The 22,622-nt window shown below is 38.5% G+C and overlaps 2 protein-coding genes across 2 annotated transcripts; both read right to left on the bottom strand.

Moving 5' to 3' along the window:
* Positions 1–678: 678 nt before the first annotated feature.
* Positions 679–3,668, bottom strand: LOC134336626 (myosin-7). The gene is made up of 5 exons (XM_063030967.1): positions 3,507–3,668; positions 3,307–3,411; positions 2,568–2,663; positions 832–966; positions 679–693 (listed from the first exon to the last, which is right to left on the bottom strand). The coding sequence occupies exons 1-5, from the start codon at positions 3,666–3,668 to the stop codon at positions 679–681; spliced, it is 513 nt and encodes a 170-aa protein (XP_062887037.1).
* A 117-nt stretch (positions 3,669–3,785) lies between these two features.
* LOC134360188 (myosin-4-like) lies at positions 3,786–22,282 on the bottom strand. Its single transcript, XM_063074236.1, has 33 exons — positions 22,068–22,282; positions 21,751–21,894; positions 20,465–20,621; positions 20,353–20,380; positions 20,153–20,261; positions 19,949–20,047; positions 19,726–19,789; positions 19,525–19,623; positions 15,242–15,345; positions 14,761–14,899; positions 14,272–14,390; positions 13,174–13,323; positions 12,906–13,076; positions 12,507–12,807; positions 12,329–12,402; positions 12,092–12,179; positions 11,829–11,946; positions 11,596–11,719; positions 11,161–11,297; positions 10,802–11,057; positions 10,469–10,711; positions 10,197–10,373; positions 9,960–10,105; positions 9,544–9,634; positions 9,048–9,437; positions 8,815–8,941; positions 8,617–8,735; positions 8,324–8,520; positions 8,044–8,227; positions 7,224–7,389; positions 6,880–7,004; positions 5,080–5,165; positions 3,786–3,825 (listed from the first exon to the last, which is right to left on the bottom strand). The coding sequence occupies exons 1-33, from the start codon at positions 22,269–22,271 to the stop codon at positions 3,786–3,788; spliced, it is 4,776 nt and encodes a 1,591-aa protein (XP_062930306.1). The 5' UTR covers positions 22,272–22,282.
* Positions 22,283–22,622: the final 340 nt, after the last annotated feature.

Genomic DNA, 22,622 nt, shown 5'->3' with positions numbered 1-22,622 from the left:
TGATCTATTCTGGTCATCATACTGGAATAATGCAGTCCAACATGGTGAGAAAGCTAATTTTTTTTTACTGTACCCAATATTTTGCAAGACACCTTAAGAAAGAATAAAGGGGCCACTTCTGATTCCACAGCGGTTCTACTTGTACCACGTTAACTCTTCCCCAGAATTACATTTCTGGATGTTGCCAGTGATATTGGTCACTCATAAATTAGCACTATGTGTGCAAAATGCCAGTGGAGATAGCACAGGTACTTCATTTCAGGCAGAATGTATTAATAAGGCTTGAAACTCCTTTTATGTTTTGGCACAATTTGATTAGCGGATTGGTTTTCTGCTATGCCTGATTCTTGATTGAAACATGTTTCATATGTGTCATTCCATGTTCGGCACAGCTTTGTGGGCCACAGGGCCTGTATTGTTCTGTAAGTTTTCTATTCCAATTATTTCTTAATATTATATTACCATCAATATTTGTCTTTGTATCATAATGCCTCGAGTTTTTCCATATGTTGCTTATATCCTACCATGATGATTGAATCATCTAACAAGCATGAGTTGACAAAGATACATTTTAGTGTTGCACATTTATTTCTGTTGATATTACTACATTTATAAAACTATGTTACAGAGAAATACACATTTTGTGTATTTCTTCTTTGGACCGTTTCAGGTTGTCATCTACTCTTCAGCGCTCTAGAAGGAAATGAAAATTGTTTAATTAGTGCAATAACTTGTGTGCCTTTGAAATTTACTTATACAGTATTTACTGACAGAAATTATAAAAGTAATTTGAGTAAGTATTATAGTACCTCAGAGTAATTTTTACCATACCTTCATAGTAATGTCCCGGGTTTTAGATCTAAGTTTATTGACTTGAGACTCTGCAATGTCAGCACGCTCCTCGGCCTCCTCCAGTTCATGCTGCACCTTCCTGAACTTGGACAGGTGAATGTTGGCCTGTTCCTCCTACAGGAATACAATGTGAGAAATCATCAGATTGCATTCTAGAACATTGAAGAATATAATTTCTCACGACAAAAGGAATAAAGTAATTCTTCAGAATACTGTTGCTGAAGGCCATTATGTGTTTGAGGACTAATTATTAGGGTAGTAAAGGAATTTAAAGTTTTTCAGGTTGATTTGATCGTAAGGTGCAACAGTTTTGTTTTTCAAGAAAGAAGAGTGGATATTGGACAAATATACTTCAAGATTTGCATGTATGAGTTTAATCAAGTTTAGTTTTGAGGAAAGTTTCTGCTGATACATTTTGTGCTTTGTATTGAACTTTTTTTTGGAGGGGGGGAGTAATTTTTTTGAAGAAGTGTTGTTTTTCAAGATCCAAGCCCTCTAGCCATAGTGTGCCAATGGAAACGTGCTGGTTCACTTGTTTGTCGTAAATGATTTGAATGAGAATGTATGTGGCACGATTATGAAGTTTAGTGTCAAGCAATGTGTTATAGATAGTGAAAAGGATTGTCTAAAGTTACAATAGGATCTATATCAACTGGGAAAATGGGTAAAGCCAAATGTGAAGTGATGTATTTTAGGACCACAGAGTAGGACATACACAGAATAGCAAGCCCCAGGGGATTATGATGACTTAGTTATAGGTCAAAGAGTATAACCAAGTCCTGTCCTGCTGACTTTTAGACATTCACGGAAATTAGGTAGAAAAATGGAAAATCTGATTTCATCCTATTGAAACAAAACAGTGACATTCAGTGCTCTTATTCTCTAAATGAAGTGAATCTTTAAAATTGACCTGTTCATAAGTAATGACAATGAGCTTTGTGTTATGACAAATATTAGTGAGTTTAAGTGTATTCATAGAGATTTTCAGAATAATTTTTTCTATATTCTTTGGAGATTAGAGCAATGGGAGATAATCTCATTGAAACATTCATAAGGGATTTTAGGATCTACACTGATTAGTTGCATGGATTGCAATGCAAAAAAAAGTATAAATAAAACAAAGCAGATTTGATTTTTAATGACACTTCCAGCTCAACTTGGCAATTAAAAGAACTAAAAAATGCAATCTTAAAGTATAGTTTGTACTCTAACCTTGTGTGGATGATGAATACACATTATAAACCTCTGCGTAATTTCTATTTGTCTTATTTCCAAAAATGCTCTGTACTTGTTCAGTTAAGTAGAAAAATAAAAGATTCTTCACTTTTGGTTTTCATCATCAATTATTACTGGGAACTTTTAAATCAGGTACACTGAATCGGATTGAATTAACTGAGCAGTGAATAGAGATAGCCTTATAAACTAAATAATTTCAGTGCTCTGTGCTCATTAATTTAGGAAGTTCTTAACTTCCAGGTAAAGCAGGTTATGATATAAATGCTAACAATTACTCTTTATACTACAGAAGAATCATAAGGGTCTCGGCCCAAAACGTCGACTGTACCTCTTCCTAGAGATGCTGCCTGGCCTGCTGCGTACACCAGCAACTTTTATGTGTGTTGCTTGAAATTCCAGCGTCTGCAGATTTCCTCATGTTTGTGAGTTAAATACAATATTTTTTTGAAAAAGTGCAATTGTAATTTATCATTACTTACAGACTCCTCACATTGTCTCTTGTAGGCCTTAACCTTCATCTGCAGCTTGTCAACCAAGTCCTGTAGTCTCAGAACATTCTTCCTATCTTCCTCTGACTGTGAATGTAAAAGAAGCAATATTTGTAATCATCTTTTAGTGTTCTTGCATTCTTATGTCACTTATCAGGATAAATCCCATTGGTTTTGCTGGTCAACTCATGTAATGTAATGCCTCTGTCATATTACATTACTTGTCTCCTCACTGCTTCACTCAGTTTATCACCTCTGGGCCTTCTCGCTCCACTCATTGCCTTTAATGCACATTGCTAGCTTGCCAGTTTCTTTGAGGTCTCTGTGCTCTTCTTAAAATCACAAGCCTCCCTCTGATTGGTGATAAGAAATATTTTCTTTTTAATTAGAATGATTCATATCAAAAATCAATAGTCTGCAGGATCCTAAAACGCCCTTGATGCAAGTCTTATGCTGTCCCCACCAGATAGCTGGTATTAAAGGCTTCTGCTACCTGAACCATGCAAATGAAAACACATGCTTTGCTCAATCAAAATTACTATGTTCATGACATAATCAGAACTTCAGGGAGCATGGATCAGTCTTGAAGGACACAACAAACCTTGCAAGCCTGTCAGGACAGTCAGTTTGCTGAGTATAGGATCAGAAACTCCTTACAGATCATTATATGAGATGAGTGCAGCCTGCAGGCCTTAGGTTGCACTCCATAAGATTATGAAATGTACAATACCTGATAGGTCAGTTCCTTGACTCTTCTCTCGTACTTGCGTACACCTTTAATGGCATCAGCACCTCGCTTCTGCTCAGCTTCCAGCTCATTTTCCAGCTCACGTACCTAAACCCAGCACAAAATCGGATTAATTGTTAATATTCATTTCATATACAGAGAGGTCAGTGTGTAGCTTGTCATTAGATAATCTCATTGTTTACCCTGGCCTCCAGTTTCTGGAGTTGCTTCTTTCCTCCTTTCATAGCCAGCTGCTCAGCCTCATCCAGGCGATGCTGCAGATCCTTCACTGTCTGCTCAAGGTTCTTCTTCATTCTCTCCAGGTGAGCACTGGTGTCCTGTTCCTTCTTCAGCTCTTCAGCCATCATGGCAGCCTTGCAATTTGAGGCAATAGAACAAATCATTATTCAAGCTCAAAATCTAAATCATACCAATAAGATAGTTAAATAAGAATCAGTATTTATATTTAAAAAACTTCCAATTTACATCAGTGATAGCCTTCTTGGCTTTCTCTTCAGCATTTCTTGACTCCTGGATAGTTTCTTCCATTTCAGACTGAAGATGGTTCAGGTCAGAGTCCAGCTTCTTCTTTGTATTGATGAGGCTAGTGTTCTGCAGGAAAAGACAATTCCTCATCAGTTTTGCAGGACTAAAGATAGTGGCAATTTCAATTCACAGTAAGAAGTCGCAGGGCTGGAAGAACATTGAGGGACAAGGTAATGAAAAGCAAAACTCAGCAAGAAGGATATTAATCAAACACAACCTTTTGTTAATCTCATGACAATGGATACTGCCTGCCTAATTAAATGCTGTGGAGAGATGGGCCACTCAGTTAAAATATTTAAATAGGCCCCCAAATCAATATTCATTGCTGTTCTGAATTCCTGAGATTAGAACTCAGCAGGTTATAAACTGTAGCTTCCTATCACTGGTAATTCCTTCCTATGAAGCATCTCGGCAAGCAAGCAATTGAACAAAAAGCATTCATGAGATTCCTCCTTTAAATTAATCCTAGGCAGTGCTCTGTCGTAGCCTCATCTTCCATAGACTCCCTATATCATACAAGACCTGGATGCTTATACCAAATGACATTTATGTGGGGACAGACCTGAGTATGCAGCAGCTGAACTCTCTCAGTGACATCAACAAGCTCTTGTTCAGCAATTTTGCGAGATCTGTCTGTTTGTTCCAGAGCCGCTCTTATTTCTTCAATCTCAGCCTGTTGCAAGCCACTTCTGCGTTCCACCATGGCCAGTTGCTCCTTCAAGTCTTCCTGGCTTCTGCAAGCATCATCCAGCTGTAACTGGGTGTCCTGTTTGGAAGAAAGGGTTGCTTTGTTACCAGATACTACATTATACAGTATGTAATATTCATCTTGTACTTGAATCATCTTAAGCCATTTTTCATTAATAAGTACCTTAGCTTGAAAAATCTAATGCTATTTTCGCAATTTATTTTAAGTTCTGTTATAAGATTGCGTAGATTTACTTAATTGTACCACATACAATATATAAATAACTTTAACCTGGACATTAATATCCCATCATATATACCTTTAATTGACCCTGCACGTTTCTGAGATGTTTCTGAGCTTCTGAGGCCTGACGATTGGCATGTCCCAGCTGAATCTCCATTTCATTTAGATCGCCCTCCATTTTCTTCTTGATTCTAAGAGCATCATTTCTGCTCCTGACTTCAGCCTCCAAAGCACTTTGCATCGTGTCCACAACTCTCTGATGGTTCCTCTTCACCTGATCAATCTCCTCATCTTTCTCTGCAATCTTCCTGTCAACTTCAGATTTCACTTGGTTCAGTTCCAGCTGAATACGAAGGATCTTGCTCTCCTCATGTTCCAGAGAGGCCTACAAGAGGGGTCAAGTGAATTTGAGTATGTCCACACATTGTTAGCATAAAGTTTGCTTTGACTTGCTTTGATACTAGTGCATTAAATTCAAGTATCTTTCTGGAATACTACATTATAAAAGTATTTAATGCACAGTAGTCTATTTAATAACTCCATAGATTTTGTCATCCTACACTTTCAAAAGTTATTAGAACCAGAGCAATTTGTAGAATGCTGAATTGAGAAAGTCTCCGAGTGAGAGATGTTTTGCTGCCATCGAATCTTATTGGAAACTTAACTAATGCAATTTTCCTGAACCTCATTCTTGGGGATGCTTTCAAACTATTATCATTTTTCTATTTACAAAAGACCAATGAGTTGTAAGAGTTTGTTTTATTTTGTGTGTGACTGCCTTTTATTCCTATCTTCTAATGGAAGTTCATTAAGTAGATATCATAGCAGAAGTGTATAGAAAGAGATAGAATTTAAGCATATATTTAAAAGAGGAACAGGGAATTGCAGTTGGGGATAACTCATTTAACCTTTATAACAATTGCAGTTGTCATAAAGGTTAAATGCCCTCACTGTAATACATCATTTACATCTTTGCCCTGGTTCAGCTTCACTGCTGCTGGAACTAGTATCTATAAGTTTTTGTAATATGGTAATCAGATTTTTTTTTATAATTTAATTCCTATCAGACACACTTGAACAATTTCAAGTCATGCAAATAATGTTAACCTCATCCGAACAAACACACACGGGTTCTGTTAATTGTCATATCTTTTCACTGGCATGCAGTATATTGGCTTCTAGTCATGTAACCCTTCTTTATAAAGTTTGCAACCTAAAGTAATTTGTTTCCTCTCTTCCCCAGTTCTAATGAAGCATCTATAACCTGGTTCATTAACTCTGGCTTTGTTTCCACGGATGCAACCTGAATGCTGAGTATTTCCAGCATCTTGTGTTTTATTTTCCTTCAGTCAGTATTTAATCATCCACTTACTGTTAATAGAATGTTACTTTAGGATAATATGTGCTAATAATACAATCTGTGCCAGTTTGTGATGACATTTAGTCTGTGTTATACCTTGATAGTTTCACAGTAAGCCATGTGACTTTTTCATAATATTATTTCCATTGATGGCCAGATATATTTGAAACCTTGGTTATCCAAATCTATGGAAGGGAGCTGTGATTTAATGTTAGATTCTTTTTGTGAATGTATAAGATAAGAATAATTGTAGTTTTTAAGTTTTATCAGTTTATCATTTTGTTTTGCAAATATAGTAATCTCAATATAACGACGATTGTCAACTTGGAACTTTAACTATTGTGTTTACTTAGTTTTTCACTCCACTAACTGTCATTTATGCATGTATTTCTCCCATTTGCTGTTTATATTTTAGACTTTTAAGATCCAGAGTATGTTGAAATTGCACCCATCAGTTTGATTCAAACCACCATTAATCTAATAAATATGATGTTAAATGTTACCAGCGATTTATCTTTCCCTGTAATGCAATCCATGCTTTAAAAAGAACATCTCTTAATTACTCTCAATGTAATGTCATTTCATCTATTTGTTCCTTCCCTAGTGAAACCTTTAGAGCTTTAGTTTTTGTTAATGCTGCTCAATGACGTGTTATTGCAATTTTTACTGTATTTAACAACTAATACAAGTCCAATTTTCTATTTCTAACAGGTATTACTATAATAATTTTGAATTTTACCTCTGCCTCCTCCAACGCGGACTGAATTTCACTCTTCTCCTGCTCAGCTGACTTCTTTGCCTTTTCCATCTCATGAAGGGCCTTGCCACTTTCACCCAGTTGCTCAGTCAGATCAGAAATCTCCTCTTTTTTTTGAAAGGTATTGTTAATTAGACACATACTGTACTCATAAAACTAAGTTTACAGAAAAAATACAAGGATATGATATTATTAAAGTGAAATGAATTCTCAAGAGAATGAAGGTTAATGAGCCAGAATGGAGTCTATAATTTAATTGCAAGATAAACAGGCATCTATTTGATAACAACAATACTTTAAAATGCTTAAATAAGATTTAAACTTACGCTGCAGGTTTTTGTTCTCTCGTTTAAGAGTTTCAAGATGATCCAGAGACTCCTCATACGCATTTTTCATCTTGAAGATTTCAGTACTCAGACTGCGAGATTCCTTCAGAGCTCCTTCCAGTTCTGCTTGGCTTTCCTCGTATTTCTGTTTCCAGTCAGCCAGAACCTTAATTGTACAATTGCAAATGTTAGAAATGAAATTTGAAGCTACATTTTCATCTCAGTAACATTGAGATCTAATAGCTGGAGAGCATGAAGTTCAGAGTTCAACATAAAAACTGGGAATTAATCAATTTTCAAGCTGTTGGATAATATCACATATACATATGTAACAGATGAGAAAGGACTGTTTCCAGAAAAATGTATCTGCTCAGGATGTACATTTGCTATTGCACAGTTTTAAAAGAACTTAGTCGTTTGCACGGTGTAGTGCTTGTACATTTCACATTTAAGCAGACCACTGAACCCTTGCTACTGACTTTCTATTATATCATCTGATTTTCAGCTTGATTCCAATTAACACTGTTGCTCCTGATGACCTGCTAATTTTACTAAACAATCATTTATTGATGCCAAATCTCCTGCCTTTATTGACAGAAATTTTTTTGCCTGAAATCATTACCATGTAAAATGTTCCGTTTTATCAATTCAGTTCTAATGAGGAACTTAGATTGAATGGATTTTATCAAGTCATTAACGAGGTCAAATCCTCACATAAAATGAACCTGCTTGTCTTTCTCTAATTAAAACTGATCAATATGGTAACTTCTTTTAAAATGACACAGAAGGAAAGAGAAGCGATGAAATAATCTCTTCTTACCTTGTCAAAATTCTTTTGTTTCTTGTCGAGAGCTGCTGCTGCTGAATTTGCCCTCTCAACATCCACCATTAGATCCTCAACTTCACCCTGCAATCTCTGCTTAGTCTTTTCCAATGAAGCACATTTGGAGTTCACAGCCTCAATGTGCTCTTCTGCATCCTGCAGGCGTTGAGCAAGTTTCTTCCTGAATAGTGGGAAAGTAGCATAATAATAGTGGTGCGAGAATACAAAAAATCATTGACAATGTGGTGGGAAAACCCAGGTTACTTTCATTACATACTTGGCTTCTTCCAGTTCTTCTGTGCGCTGAATTGCATCAGTTTCATATTTCGTTCTCCACTGAGCCACTTCGCTGTTGGCCTTGGACATCCCACGTTGAAGCTCAGCCTTTGCCTCCATTTCCTCTTCATATTGTTCACGGAGGAGATCACAGTCATGGCGGGCAGATTGCAGAGCATGTGCCAGTGCACCCTTAGCCTGAAATCATTACCATGCACAATGTTGAAATGATTCTCATCATCTTTCGGATTATTAGCAGGTAACTAGATATTTGTTCATGTTCCAATTTTGTACCTTAGTTTCTTCCTCCAGCTGCCTCTTGAGTTCCTCAATCTGCTGGGTGTATCCTTGTTTCCCTCTTGTCAGCTGAGATACTAAGGCCTCTTTCTCCTCCACCTGCCGGTTCAGTTCCCCTGAAGATGAGAGAGATTGTGAGTGAAAATTCAGAAAACATTGTACGTGATGAAGAACAAATACAGAAATTATGAGTACCGTTTTCTGTTGCAAGACGTGCTTTCTGAGTTGATAAGTCATTGATCAAACGTTGATGTTCATCATGTTTGGTCTTCATTTCACTGACCTGGTCCTCCAGGGTTCTGGACACTTTCTCAAGGTTTCCCTGAAACCAAAATACCAAATTTTTAGAAAATGAAACCAACAAGACAATAGTTACAATTGCAAGTTAACTCTGCAGGTGTAGTATTTAGTGAACACTGTCACTCTACCTTAGCTTTGGACACTGACTCCATGTTGCTGGCAAGGTCATCAATTTCCATCTTCAGCTCACTCTTTTCCTTCTCGAGTTTCTGTTTCACACGTTGTAGATTGTCTATTTGTTCCCCAAGTTCTGCAACGCTGTCAGCCTGCTTCTTGCGAAGAGCAGCAGCTGTGGCTTCATGCTGGAGGGTAGATTCTTCCAGGTCACGGCGCATTTTCTGAAATTCTGTCTCTCGTTTCTTGTTCATTTCAATCTGAGCTGCAGTTGCCCCACCAGCTTCTTCCAGTCGCTCACTGATCTCTTCAAGTTCCCGAGAAAGATCAGCTCTCAATTTCTCAGTCTTGGCACGAGCAGCACGTTCAGCTTCAATCTCTTCCTCAAGCTCCTCAATACGGGCCTTAAGGTAAATATGCATTGATTATGATGACGGAACCAGTAATATGAGTTCAAACTCATGACCTTTATTAAGTGGGATTGATAAATTCACTAGACATATGTATCACCTGTAACTCCTTAATCTTTTTCTGCAGCTGGGAAGCCATTGCCTGCTCATCTTCAACTTTGCTTTGAAGCTGGCTGATTTCAAACTCTTTCCTTTAATAAAAAAGAATGATGAATTAATTAACATAAAATATTTAAGTAACTTACACAAAAAGTATCCTATTCCCACCGGCAAGAAATAGATTTGTATTAGTGAGCAGATTCCTGACATATACAAAAGTGGTAAAATTAAGTTTCTTTGAAGTAGATATCTATTTATATAATTGCAGTGCAGTCTAGTCACAGTAGTTCAACGCATGCAACTTAATTTAAGTTCTCCACAAATGTAATGGCAATGTCTAGAATGTTATGCATGAAATTAGCAAGACAGGTGGTTTTGTAAAAACAGATCTATTTTCCTCATAAATGTAATACTGACTTCTTTAGTTTCTCATCCAGTTGTTGCTTGTCATTCTCCAAATCCATTACTACTTCTTGTGACAGCTTCAAGTCACCTTCAAGCTTTCTCTTAGAACGCTCAAGATCCATGCGGAGTTTCTTCTCCTGCTCCAGAGAGCCTTCAAGCTTTTAAAAGCAAAATACTATTTTATCAAGATTCAATTGAAAGAAAGAATTTCTAAAAGTTATGTGATTTATTGTTATTTTGAATACCTACATCATCAACTTGCTGTTCCAATTTAGTCTTTGTTTTGGTCAGAGTGTTGACTTTGTCTTCCTCAGCCTGGAGGTCATCCAAGGTTTGCTGATGGGCCTCCTGGAGGGCTTTCTTTTCCTTTGTTAACTTAGCGATGCTTTCATCAAGAGTGGCCATTTCTTCAGTGAGATTTTTAACCTATGTTCAGCAAACAAATATGATTAGAGTGAATTAAATACATACAATCATCACATATCTAAAAACTTCTAAGTGTTTATGGTCATCATAATCACCTTGTTCTCAGTGGCGTGTTTCTCTTTTTCAACTTTGGCCAATGTCAGCTCCAAGTCATCAATATCTTTCTTCAGTTCTGAACACTCATCCTCCAGTTTCCTTTTCTTAGCTGTTAGCTCAGCATTTATCTCCTCTTCATCTTCCAGTCTTTCATTAGCTTCCTTCAATTTAGCCTCCAGCTGAATTTTATTTTTAATCAGTCCCTCACATCTTTCTTCTGCATCTGCCAGAGTTTCACTTTCCTGTCATAAAATGATACAATGAATTATACTAGGATGTGTTTTGTAACGTGTACACATGCATAACAATACAAAGATGGTCAACGTAGATACCGCTTGGACTTGAAGTTGGAGATCATTCTTTTCCTGTACGAGGGCCACCATTTTCTCTTCTAATTCCTTCCTCCGGGCTTCAGATTTGGCAAGTGCTTCCTTAGTTTTCTCAAACTCATCTTTCATATTTGCCATTTCCTTTTCAGTTTCAGCACTCTTCAGAAGAGGTTTGATTTTGAAGTACAGTTGCATCCATGGCCAGTGTTTGACATTTGTGAATGCACGGATGTTGTACTGCAGAGTATACAGTGCTTCCCTAGAGGACAGAGTAAAATGAACAGAGATTATATTTTTACTTGAATGATTTAAAATGTGTTTATTTCAAATTACTTTTTGATACTCTGAAAAGCAACATTTACCTTCTTTCCATCATTCTCTTAAATTCAACTCTCATCAAGAAGCCACGACACATAGCCTGAGTACGGGTAACAAGCTGTGCTAACTTTTCATCTCTCATCTCTTCAAGTAAACCCAAGAGACCAGCCTTGAAAAACACCTGAAGCAAAGTAAGTAACCATTTTAATGTTCAATTCTCAAAAAACAACACATTTTACAAAGACAAATTTAATCTGTTTTCATGCTCATAAGTGTATCAGAAAATTAGTCTAGGATGTATATTTTTTCCTGAACTAACCCCAGTGGAGTAGTTTGGAAGTTGCTTCACTTATCCAGACCAGAGTAACATTAAAGTGGTATATCAATTCAAAGGTATCCTAGATTACATTCAAAATTATATTTACAATTCATCACCTTGGTATTTCACATGAACAAACTTGCAGTTTCCACATTTTTACCTTGGTGTGTCCAAACTTGTACTGGGTATGATCTACATCAATAGATCCCAATAACTTCTCAGACGCCTTCTTGCTATCAATGAACTGGCCTTCTGGGATGGCACTTGCATTTAGAACTCGGTACCTGTTGCATTTGAATTTTACACATGTTACAGCTGATTTTCATTTCAATTAATTATACTGAAGAATTGATTTACATGGAAAAGTGAAATGTTGACTTTGCTATATCTTACCTTTGCTTGAAGTCACCATAAATGATTCTGCTTGGGAACCCCTTTCTGCAAATTCTGATACCTTCCAGCACACCATTGCACCTCAGCTGATGTATAACAAGGTAATTATCCATGGCACCTGGGATTTACAATATCAATATTAAGTCTAATTAATAAAGTAGAACACAAAATTCTATGTCATGCTACATTGAGTTAACAACAGAAAATTTTTACTCATTGTAATAATAATAACAATGGAGTTTGGTGATGGAAATATGACTTGCCTGGTGTCTTTGTCTCATTCGGGATGATACAACGCACAAAATGTGGATGTGTGGTTCTCAGGTTCGTCATCAGTTTGCCCAAGTTTTCCTTTGAGGTGAACAATGATCCAACAGATGCAATTACAAAATTGTTAATTAGCTTGAAAAATCTTCATCAGTGCTTTTAAAATTACGACAAGATTATTGAAACCTTGTTCACTAGATTGTGAGAAATGAATGTGAAAGAGAAATTCTTACCCTAAACAGAGCAGATACTGTCTGGAAGGAACCACCCTTCTTTTTGCCTCCTTTCTTGCCACCACCACCTTCAGCTGTAAAGAAACAACATAGTTGTTTGTTCTAAACACCAGGAAATGGAAAGAAGAACTGCTGGCAAAATAATAGTTTCCAATGACTGTCTCTGTAAGAACTTTACCTTCGGGAGGTGCAGCATAGAGGTGAGCCAAGAGTTTCATTGATGATTTCTGGAACAGCCCAGTTACAGTTTCATTCAGTGGATCCTTGTTCTTATCCAGCCAGCCATTAACATTGTAGTCAACAGTGCCAGCATAATGGACCAGTGAGAAGTGGGCTTCAGCCTTTCCTTTGGCAGGTTTGGGCTTCTGGAAGTTGTTTGACTTACCAAGATGCTGATCATACAGTTTATTCTTGAAGGTATGGTCTGTGGCCTTGGGGACAATACACTCCTCTTCAAGGATTGAGAAGATGCCCATAGGCTGTGGGAATCCCAATGTTTGTTTTGGTGAGTGTTTACATCCGCATAACACACAATAAATATTGACCTTCCATGAATGTCTTACACATCATTACCCACCTTCTCAATAAGTTCAATGCAAGCAGCCAGATCCATACCAAAGTCAATGAATTCCCATTCAATTCCTTCCTTCTTGTACTCCTCTTGTTCCAGAACGAACATGTGGTGGTTGAAGAACTGTTGCAGTTTCTCATTAGTGAAGTTGATACATAATTGCTCCAGGCTGTTGAACTGCACACATAGAAAGATATGTGGGATACTTAGTAAAATTTAATTGTCACTCAACTAAAAACTTATTCAAATCAATGTTTATGTTTCTGATACTTACATCAAAAATTTCAAAACCAGCAATATCCAGCACACCAATGAAATACTGCCTGGCCTGCTTTGTGTCCAGTTGTTGATTAATACGAACGACCATCCATAAGAACATTTTCTCAAAAATGGATTTGGAAAGAGCACCAACTGAATTATACACCTGAAAGAATATAGTTTGATCAATACTTGAAAAATCTTCTACATATCAATTACAGTGGATTTTCTAATTACAGTGGATTCTGGTTATTTGGGCTATCATTTAATTGGGGTAGTTGTATATTTGTTATAACTCTTAAAGTACAAAAATTAATTGAGAAAGTAGCCAGAATTTCTTTTATTTACTTGGGACACTATGCTCCTTAACTGGGACAAGAGGCTATTGCCAAATTAATTTCTAACAGCTTCTAACAAGTGCAGTTTTGTGGTTGTTGGACACTAAACCATGCTTAGACCAAACAGTGTTTAAATAGCTTCAGTTGCATGTTCAAAAATGAGCGATATTTGTCACTGGTAGTTGTTGAGAAATAAGCAATAAGGTAATTCAGAATTGTTGTGCTCACTGCGGTTTCAAGCATTCAGGCTTGATGCCTGAAACAGCCAGCAGTGAAAATGAGACTATTTTGCTCCTTTAACAAGTTAGGAACGACCAAGAATTTTAAGCTATCCACAATTGTCTTGAATGGTACAATGCAAATGATGACTTGGTGGATGCAATCGTCAAAACCTTTTATGGAGGTAGTTCATTATCTGCATTAGGTGTTTACGCTGATTTTGTTCATTTATAGTCAATCAAAAGAACAGAGCAACATACATTGGATGAGTTACTCCGTCAATAACTATAAGGAACTAATACTAATACATACACAGTTTTATAGTACTGTCATATTGTTAGTGTTGTAATCACCTGCTTTTCATTTAAATACACAGCTTGTCACTCAGTTAAAAGGTAGTTTGTCTTTTTTATACTTTTTAAAACTATTTCCTTAAAGCTTCAGCTAATTGGGGAGCTGTTTACTTGGGCCAAAATGTATTGGTCCCCATGTGTCCCTATTAACCAGAATCCATTGTAAATACACAAACATTTTACTTGAAGTTTTTATAACTGTACCTGCTGAACAGTCTGACCTTTGGTCACAAATTCATTGCCAACCTTTACTCGTGGAAAGCACAATGCCTTTAGTAAATCTGCTGAGTTCAGACCAGTCAAGTAGGCAACTTTGTCAGCATCTAACACAAAGTAAGAAGTAATCAAGTGTGTTAGAAATACTAAAGATATGAATCAATGTTACTACTGTGGCTGATCACTAAATTCTCCAAGCAAAAATACTGAGTATGCAATTAGTATTTAAAACGAGTTCTCTGGTTTAAGATGTGCATTACCTGAACAAAAACATACTGTACAATCAAACACCAACACACAAAGAATTCTTTCCAGAATATTTCCCAAAAATAAAGCTGCAAATCACCTCAACACAAGTTCATTTCCTTTACGCTTTAGACTTTGAAAGAACATCAGTGTTAACCAGATTGAAGTTTGATATGGAATATGTTAAATTTAGTAAATAATAAAATTCTATGAGTTTCTTGAAAGTGTTACCTTCTGTGCCATCGGGTTCTGCCTGCTCTTCACGCTGCTTTTGCTTGAATCTCATGTTTCCAAAGTGCATTACTGCTCCAGTGAGTTTGTAGATGCCCCACTTCTCATCATTGGTGAAGCCCAGGACATCAATGGCAGTCTGTACACCAAACAACAGATTTAGTATCCAATAGAAATAATAACATAATGAATTACTTTCTCAGATTTGTTCCCAAAGCTTGGGAAATTTGAAAAAAACCCTCATGTAATGTGTTGTAGCTCAAAATATTAAAAGTTTTTAATTTTTTAATTGAGAATGCTGATAAACTTTGATGATTGCCAATTTTCTCTTTTTTTGGATCTTCTGGATCAACTTCAATTCAAATCCTTTATTGCTTGGTAAAATGGATTACAAAAAAATGTATCTGGAAAAATGTGAACAACTAAAGATGTATTAGTTAAGAAGATATACAATAAATGAAGCTATGTTGTAAATACTCACATCAGTTGCCACTAATTCTTCTTTATCATCAATACTGGCAACAGTGATCTCACCCTGGCTGATGAATGGATAGTCATAGGGGTTGGTGGTAATGAGACAAGACTCTGCCAAAAACAGATACTTTGTTGGTGAAATTGTGATTAACCAAATGAAAGCATGTTATCTGACAACGTCATTCGATTTTGTCTCTTCCATTCAAGCAACTTGTTGAGTTGTGTTTAAACAACTGGAGAATATTTGTAAGTTTTGTAAATGAGGTGGTATCAAATAAATATGAATTACAATGAAAGGAGGAAATAACAGGATACACTACAATATCATTTAAAGTGTGACGAGAATACACATAAAATTAAGATGTTTGCTGGCCTGGGTTAGCATCAGTGACATCAGCAAGTGGTCTGCCACCTGCCCTCAGGGGAAGGAGAGATAAGGAACAATGGAGCAGCGTCTGGAGATGTGTAATAAAGGGGCGGGGGAGAGAGAGCTGTCTGGAGCGGTCCCCCCCTTTGAACCCTGAACTGTTTGAAGTGATGGACAGGCGATGCCCCAGCAGGGGGATAAAAAGGGACCAGTTCGCTAAGGCGACACACACGCCACCCGAGGTAACGAGACCCTGGAAGCGGTACGCCTCTCACGAGTTGGTGAGAACTATCGGACAACGCACAGGGTGGAAAGGTATGATCAGCGGGAACCCGGTGTGTGTCCGCCCTCGCCTGGGTGCCGGGTTCACTGCAGAGGATCGACCGCATCTGGAGGAGGGGTCACAGTCGGTGACCTCAGGTGACATCACCAAGGACCCGCCCAAAAGTTGCTTGTGAGCCACTCGCCGGTCTGTGAGTGAAGCCGTGTCTGAATGATCAGTTGTTCCTGTTCTATCTCTCTCTTCCCCCACGTTGTCCATCGCCATGGCAACGATTACTGCGAACTGAACTACTAAACTGGACTGAACTTTGAGTCACTTTGAAATTTGGTCATTTACCCCTAGACAACGATAGAGCTTGGTTGATGCTGTTATCTTAATCCTGTGCACATGTGTGTTTATCATCGCTGAACTGTTGCATTTATTATCCTTTCGATTACTGTGTTGCTTGTTTCTTTAATAAAACTTTCTTAGTTCTAGTACTCCAGACTCCAACTGAGTGATCCATTTCTGCTGGTTTGGCAACCCAGTTACGGGGTACGTAACAAAAGTCAGAGATAGAAACATAGAAACATAGAAAATAGGTGCAGGAGTAGGCCATTCGGCCCTTCGAGCCTGCACCGCCATTTATTATGATCATGGCTGATCATCCAACTCAGAACCCAGCCTTCCCTCCATACCCCGTGACCCCTGTAGCCACAAGGGCCATATCTAACTTCCTTTTAAACATAGCTAATGAACTGGCCTCAACAGTTTGCTGTGGCAGAGAATTCCACAGATTCACCACTCTCTGTGTGAAGAAGTTTTTCCTAACCTCGGTCCTAAAAGGCTTCCCCTCTATCCTCAAACTGTGACCCCTCGTTCTAGACCTCCCCAACATCGGGAACAATCTTCCCGCATCTAGCCTGTCCAATCCCTTTAGGATCTTATACGTTTCAATCAGATCCCCCCTCAATCTTCTAAATTCCAACGAGTACAAGCCCAGTTCATCCAGTCTTTCTTCATATGAAAGACCTGCCATCCCAGGAATCAATCTGGTGAACCTTCTTTGTACTCCCTCTATGGCAAGGATGTCTTTCCTCAGATTAGGGGACCAAAACTGCACACAATACTCCAGGTGTGGTCTCACCAAGGCCTTGTACAACTGCAGTAGTACCTCCCTGCTCCTGTACTCGAATCCTCTCGCTATAAATGCCAGCATACCGTTCGCCTTTTTCACCGCCTGCTGTACCTGCATGCCCACTTTCAATGACTGGTGTATAATGACACCCAGGTCTCGTTGCACCTCCCCTTTTCCTAATCGGCCACCATTCAGATAATAATCTGTTTTCCTATTTTTGCCACCAAAGTGGATAACTTCACATTTATCCACATTAAATTGCATCTGCCATGAGTTTGCCCACTCACCCAACCTATCCAAGTCACCCTGCATCCTCTTAGCATCCTCCTCACTGCTAACACTGCCACCCAGCTTCGTGTCATCCGCAAACTTGGAGATGCTGCATTTAATTCCCTCATCCAAGTCATTAATATATATTGTAAACAACTGGGGTCCCAGCACTGAGCCTTGCGGTACCCCACTAGTCACCGCCTGCCATTCTGAAAAGGTCCCGTTTATTCCCACTCTTTGCTTCCTGTCTGCCAACCAATTCTCCACCCACACCAATACCTTACCCCCAATACCATGTGCTTTAAGTTTGCACACTAATCTCCTGTGTGGGACCTTGTCAAAAGCCTTTTGAAAATCCAAATATACCACATCCACTGGTTCTCCCCTATCCACTCTACTAGTTACATCCTCAAAAAATTCTATGAGATTCGTCAGACATGATTTTCCTTTCACAAATCCATGCTGACTTTGTCCGATCATTTCACCGCTTTCCAAATGTGCTGTTATCACATCCTTGATAACTGACTCCAGCAGTTTCCCCACCACCGACGTTAGGCTAACCGGCCTATAATTCCCCGGTTTCTCTCTCCCTCCTTTTTTAAAAAGTGGGGTTACATTAGCCACCCTCCAATCCTCAGGAACTAGTCCAGAATCTAACGAGTTTTGAAAAATTATCACTAATGCATCCACTATTTCTTGGGCCACTTCCTTAAGCACTCTGGGATGCAGACCATCTGGCCCTGGGGATTTATCTGCCTTCAATCCCTTCAATTTACCTAACACCACTTCCCTACTAACATGTATTTCGCTCAGTTCCTCCATCTCACTGGACCCTCTGTCCCTTACTATTTCTGGAAGATTATTTATGTCCTCCTTAGTGAAGACAGAACCAAAGTAATTATTCAATTGGTCTGCCATGTCCTTGCTCCCCATAATCAATTCACCTGTTTCTGTTTGCAGGGGACCTACATTTGTCTTTATCAGTCTTTTCCTTTTTACATATCTATAAAAGCTTTTACAGTCCGTTTTTATGTTCTCTGCCAGTTTTCTCTCATAATCTTTTTTCCCCTTCCTAATTAAGCCCTTTGTCCTCCTCTGCTGAACTCTGAATTTCTCCCAGTCCTCAGGTGAGCCACTTTCTCTGGCTAATTTGTATGCTACTTCTTTGGAATTGATACTATCCCTAATTTCTCTTGTCAGCCACGGGTGCACTACCTTCCTTGATTTATTCTTTTGCCAAACTGGGATGAACAATTGTTGTAGTTCATCCATGCAACCTTTAAATGCCTGCCATTGCATATCCACCGTCAATCCTTGAAGTGTCATTTGCCAGTCTATCTTAGCTAATTCATGTCTCATACCTTCAAAGTTACCCCTCTTTAAGTTCAGAACCTTTGTTTCTGAATTAACTACGTCACTCTCCATGTTAATGAAGAATTCCACCATATTATGGTCACTCTTACCCAAGGGGCCTCTCACGACAAGATCGCTAATTAACCCTTCCTCATTGCTCAAAACCCAGTCCAGAATAGCCTGCTCTCTAGTCGGTTCCTCGACATGTTGGTTCAAAAAACCATCCCGCATACATTCCAAGAAATCCTCTTCCTCAGCACCTTTACCAATTTGGTTCACCCAGTCTACATGTAGATTGAAGTCACCCATTATAACTGCTGTTCCTTTATTGCACACATTTCTAATTTCCTGTTTAATACCATCTCCGACCTCACTACTACTGTTAGGTGGCCTGTACACAACTCCCAGCAGCGTCTTCTGCCCCTTAGTGTTACGCAGCTCTACCCATATCGATTCCACATCTTCCCGGCTTATGTCCTTCCTTTCTATTGCGTTAATCTCTTTTTTAACCAGCAACGCCACCCCACCTCCCCTTCCTTCATGTCTATCCCTCCTGAATATTGAATATCCCTGAACGTTGAGCTCCCATCCCTGGTCACCCTGGAGCCATGTCTCTGTGATCCCAACTATATCATAATCATTAATAACAATCTGCACTTTCAATTCATCCACCTTATTACGAATGCTCCTTGCATTGACACATAAAGCCTTCAGGCGCTCTTTTACAACTCTCTTAGCCCTTTTTAATGCTTGCCCTGGATTTGTCGGCCTGCCACTTTTACTTTTCCCAAACGTAATATTGCAAACAGTAGTGTATTGAAATCTGTTAGCAATATTTTTCCCATGTTAACAGAAAAAGGAAAACTGAAGATGTCAATGTTGCAAAACATTGAACCTTACCAACAATTTCTGGTTTGTGATTGGTCATCATCTGGTAGAAAATGTGGTAACTCCTTTCAGCTTTCAGCTGGAATGTAACTCTGGACTTTTCCAGTAGATCTGGATAGTTATGAGTAAATGTAGATTTAGTATAGAACAAACCAACATGATAGCAATTTGATTTACAACTAATATTTCCATTTCCGTTTCCACTGCACTTACAAGTTTCAATGTCAGCAGAAGCCAGTTTCCCCGTGGTACCGAAGTGAATTCTGATGAATTTACCCTTGATGTGAAAGATATTCAAGTCAGCGGTGAAACAAAGTCAGAGAACGTGCAGAATATAATGTTATTGAAACCTTTCTATTGTTAAACCGGACAGTTAATAGATCTCACATTGTGGGGTGTAACGGCTGTAACAGTCGTAAAGTTTGAAGACACTTACAAAGCGAGACGAATTGTCGTTTCTCACAGTCTTGGCATTACCGAAGGCTTCCAACAGCGGGTTGGCCTGGATGATTTGATCCTCCAGGGTCCCCTGTAAAAATAGTTTTGGTTATCAGAAGTTAGTCATTTATTGAGTGAAGAAGGAGATTGCAGCTAAGCAACGAAAAGTTTCCGATGTCAATGAAATTAGTTCTAACTGTACCTTGCCAGATGGCTCCTTCTTCTTGCCGGGTTCACCAGCAGCTGCGACCAATGCAAAGTACTGGATGACACGTTTCGTGTTCACAGTCTTGCCGGCACCGGATTCTCCGCTGAAGACGAGAGCATAGCGTGAAGAACTCAACAGCTGTGCCACAAATAATAAAGTGATTTTAAAAGGCTACCAGAATCTACAACACTTACGTGATCAAGATCGACTGGTTTTCCCGATCTGTAAGACAAAGAAACGAAAGATGGATGAATTTGTGTCATGATTTCGATTTTAGGAAAAACACTGGAAAAAGGGATTATTTACCAGTCAACATGAACTGATAAGCATTATCAGAGATGGAGAAGATGTGGGGAGGAGCTTCTTGACGTTTCTTGCCCCTGTAGCCAGCCACGACCTCAGCATTGTACACAGGCAACCACTTGTAGGGGTTCACGGTGACACAGAACAACCCGGAATAGGTCTAAAGGCAGAGAAGATACTTATAGTTAATGATTCACCTTTTTTTCATTTTTCCTTAAATTTAAAGAATTTGCAAGAACAATGCTTTTCGTTGTCTCAGAGAAGCAGGCATAACTGGTGGCATTATTGTGTCCCAGTCTCAGGGTTCAATAATAGTCCTGAATGCTGTTTCTGGAGTTTGAAAATTCTCCACATGACTTAATGGAGTTCACCAAATACTACAGTTTCATTCTACAGCTCAAGTATGTGTTGGCAATTTTCCAGGTAAATGGTCCTTGGTGTAGTTGGGTGTCTAGAGAATCGCGGAAAGTTGATGTGTATTCGAGAGGAGAATATGTAACTGTAAAATAACTAGGAATGGGATTATTCTAGGAGCCAACATGTACTTGATCTACTCAATCTTTCCCATCTATGTTGTAGAAAATGTGATAAAAAGGCATTTATCTAAAATCAAAATATATGCAGCACTGTACTTGGCTTTGTAAGTAAAGCAAGAACAATATCGTATTTGCTGAAACGCTATAAATAACGAGATCCAATAAGCTGCAGTTTTTGGAATTGAACGAAAGAAAAAGATTGCTGGAGATCTATGGGTCAATCGGTACTTGTGGAGGCAAAAGAACAGTCGATGTTTCGAGTCGAAGCCCTAATGCAGAAATGTCGACTTTTCCCCACAAATGATACTTGAGTCGTCTCGTTCCTCCAGCGTTTTTTTATTTGCATCACCTTTTGTGGTTTGTTGTGAAATTCCTATTAACGGAGGGCGCAAGTAACCTTACCTCAATGAATATGTATGTGACCACAAATTGAAGAGACCGAGCCATGTTAGAATATGTAAAGATTAAATAGTTGTCAGAAGGCTAGATTACTAAAGAACCTGGAATTGTTGGAGGTGGCGAGAGTCGATTAATTAAATTACTTTTTGCACCAGGATTTATTTGCATCGAGAATGCATTATTCTAAAGTTGAAATCACATTCAATTATACTTTTAAAAAAGATTAATTAACGTAAAGAACAATATCGCAGGGACTTGGGAAAAAGTATGGAGAATAGAACTAATTAGACGGCCGTGTCACAGAATGACTGCCTTCTCTGGGTTATTATGATCATCTAACAATATTGTACTTACGTAGATCATCCAGGCTGCATAACGCTCTTTGAGGTTAAACAACACGGATGCCTCATTCAGATGAGTCAGCATAGCCATGTCTTCGATTTTATCGAATTTTGGAGGGTTCATTGGCAGGACATCTTCGTCTTTAACGGTTACGGACTGAAAGGAATCAACAGGTACATGTAAATAAATATGGCAACGGCACAGACTCGATGGGCAAAACTGCCTAATTCTACTCGTGTCTTAAGGCACGGACAACCATGTTGTATTTAAGAAAAGTTGAGCCATCTTAAGCCAACAAGAGTTTTCAGTATAATTTAACATTAACTGACCCTCTTGTCTTTTTCTGTCTCTACGGTGGTTTTCCCACCCTCCTTGCTCTTGACCGTGGCCTTCACATACAATTCTTTGCTATCGGGGACGTAGCAGGCGGTTTTAGCATCGAACGGTCGGTTCTGCGCTTCGAGTCTTTCTTTATCCGACTTCCGTAAATACGGCGCTGCCTCACCAAACACTGCCATTTCTGAGTCCCCCATGGCTTCGATCTATCGCTGGAATATACAAGGAACGTTTAAATTATTTAATCTCGCATAATATCAGCATACTGCATGTATTGCTTGTAGAAAACAATAAATTCTGTTTTTTTAAATGCGGCATAACACTGAACTATGATTTAGAAGCATTAATTTTTCTCCTTTATTTCTGAGTTTCTGAATTTTCTTTTGATTATTTTTGTCCCCTATCGTAGTGATTGATAAAGTACAATGCATTTATAACAATTATATGAACATCTTATTTAAATGAATTGTATTAAATAAGTATCCTTTACCCTTCAATGCATTTAGATCTCTGAAATAATCGCGTTTTGTGATCTGATTGAGACCATA

This window comes from Mobula hypostoma, chromosome 22, assembly GCF_963921235.1.
Source record: "Mobula hypostoma chromosome 22, sMobHyp1.1, whole genome shotgun sequence".
NCBI lineage: Eukaryota > Metazoa > Chordata > Chondrichthyes > Myliobatiformes > Myliobatidae > Mobula > Mobula hypostoma.
The sequence above is the reverse complement of the archived record's forward strand: the minus strand, read 5'-3'. Positions and strand labels throughout refer to the sequence as shown.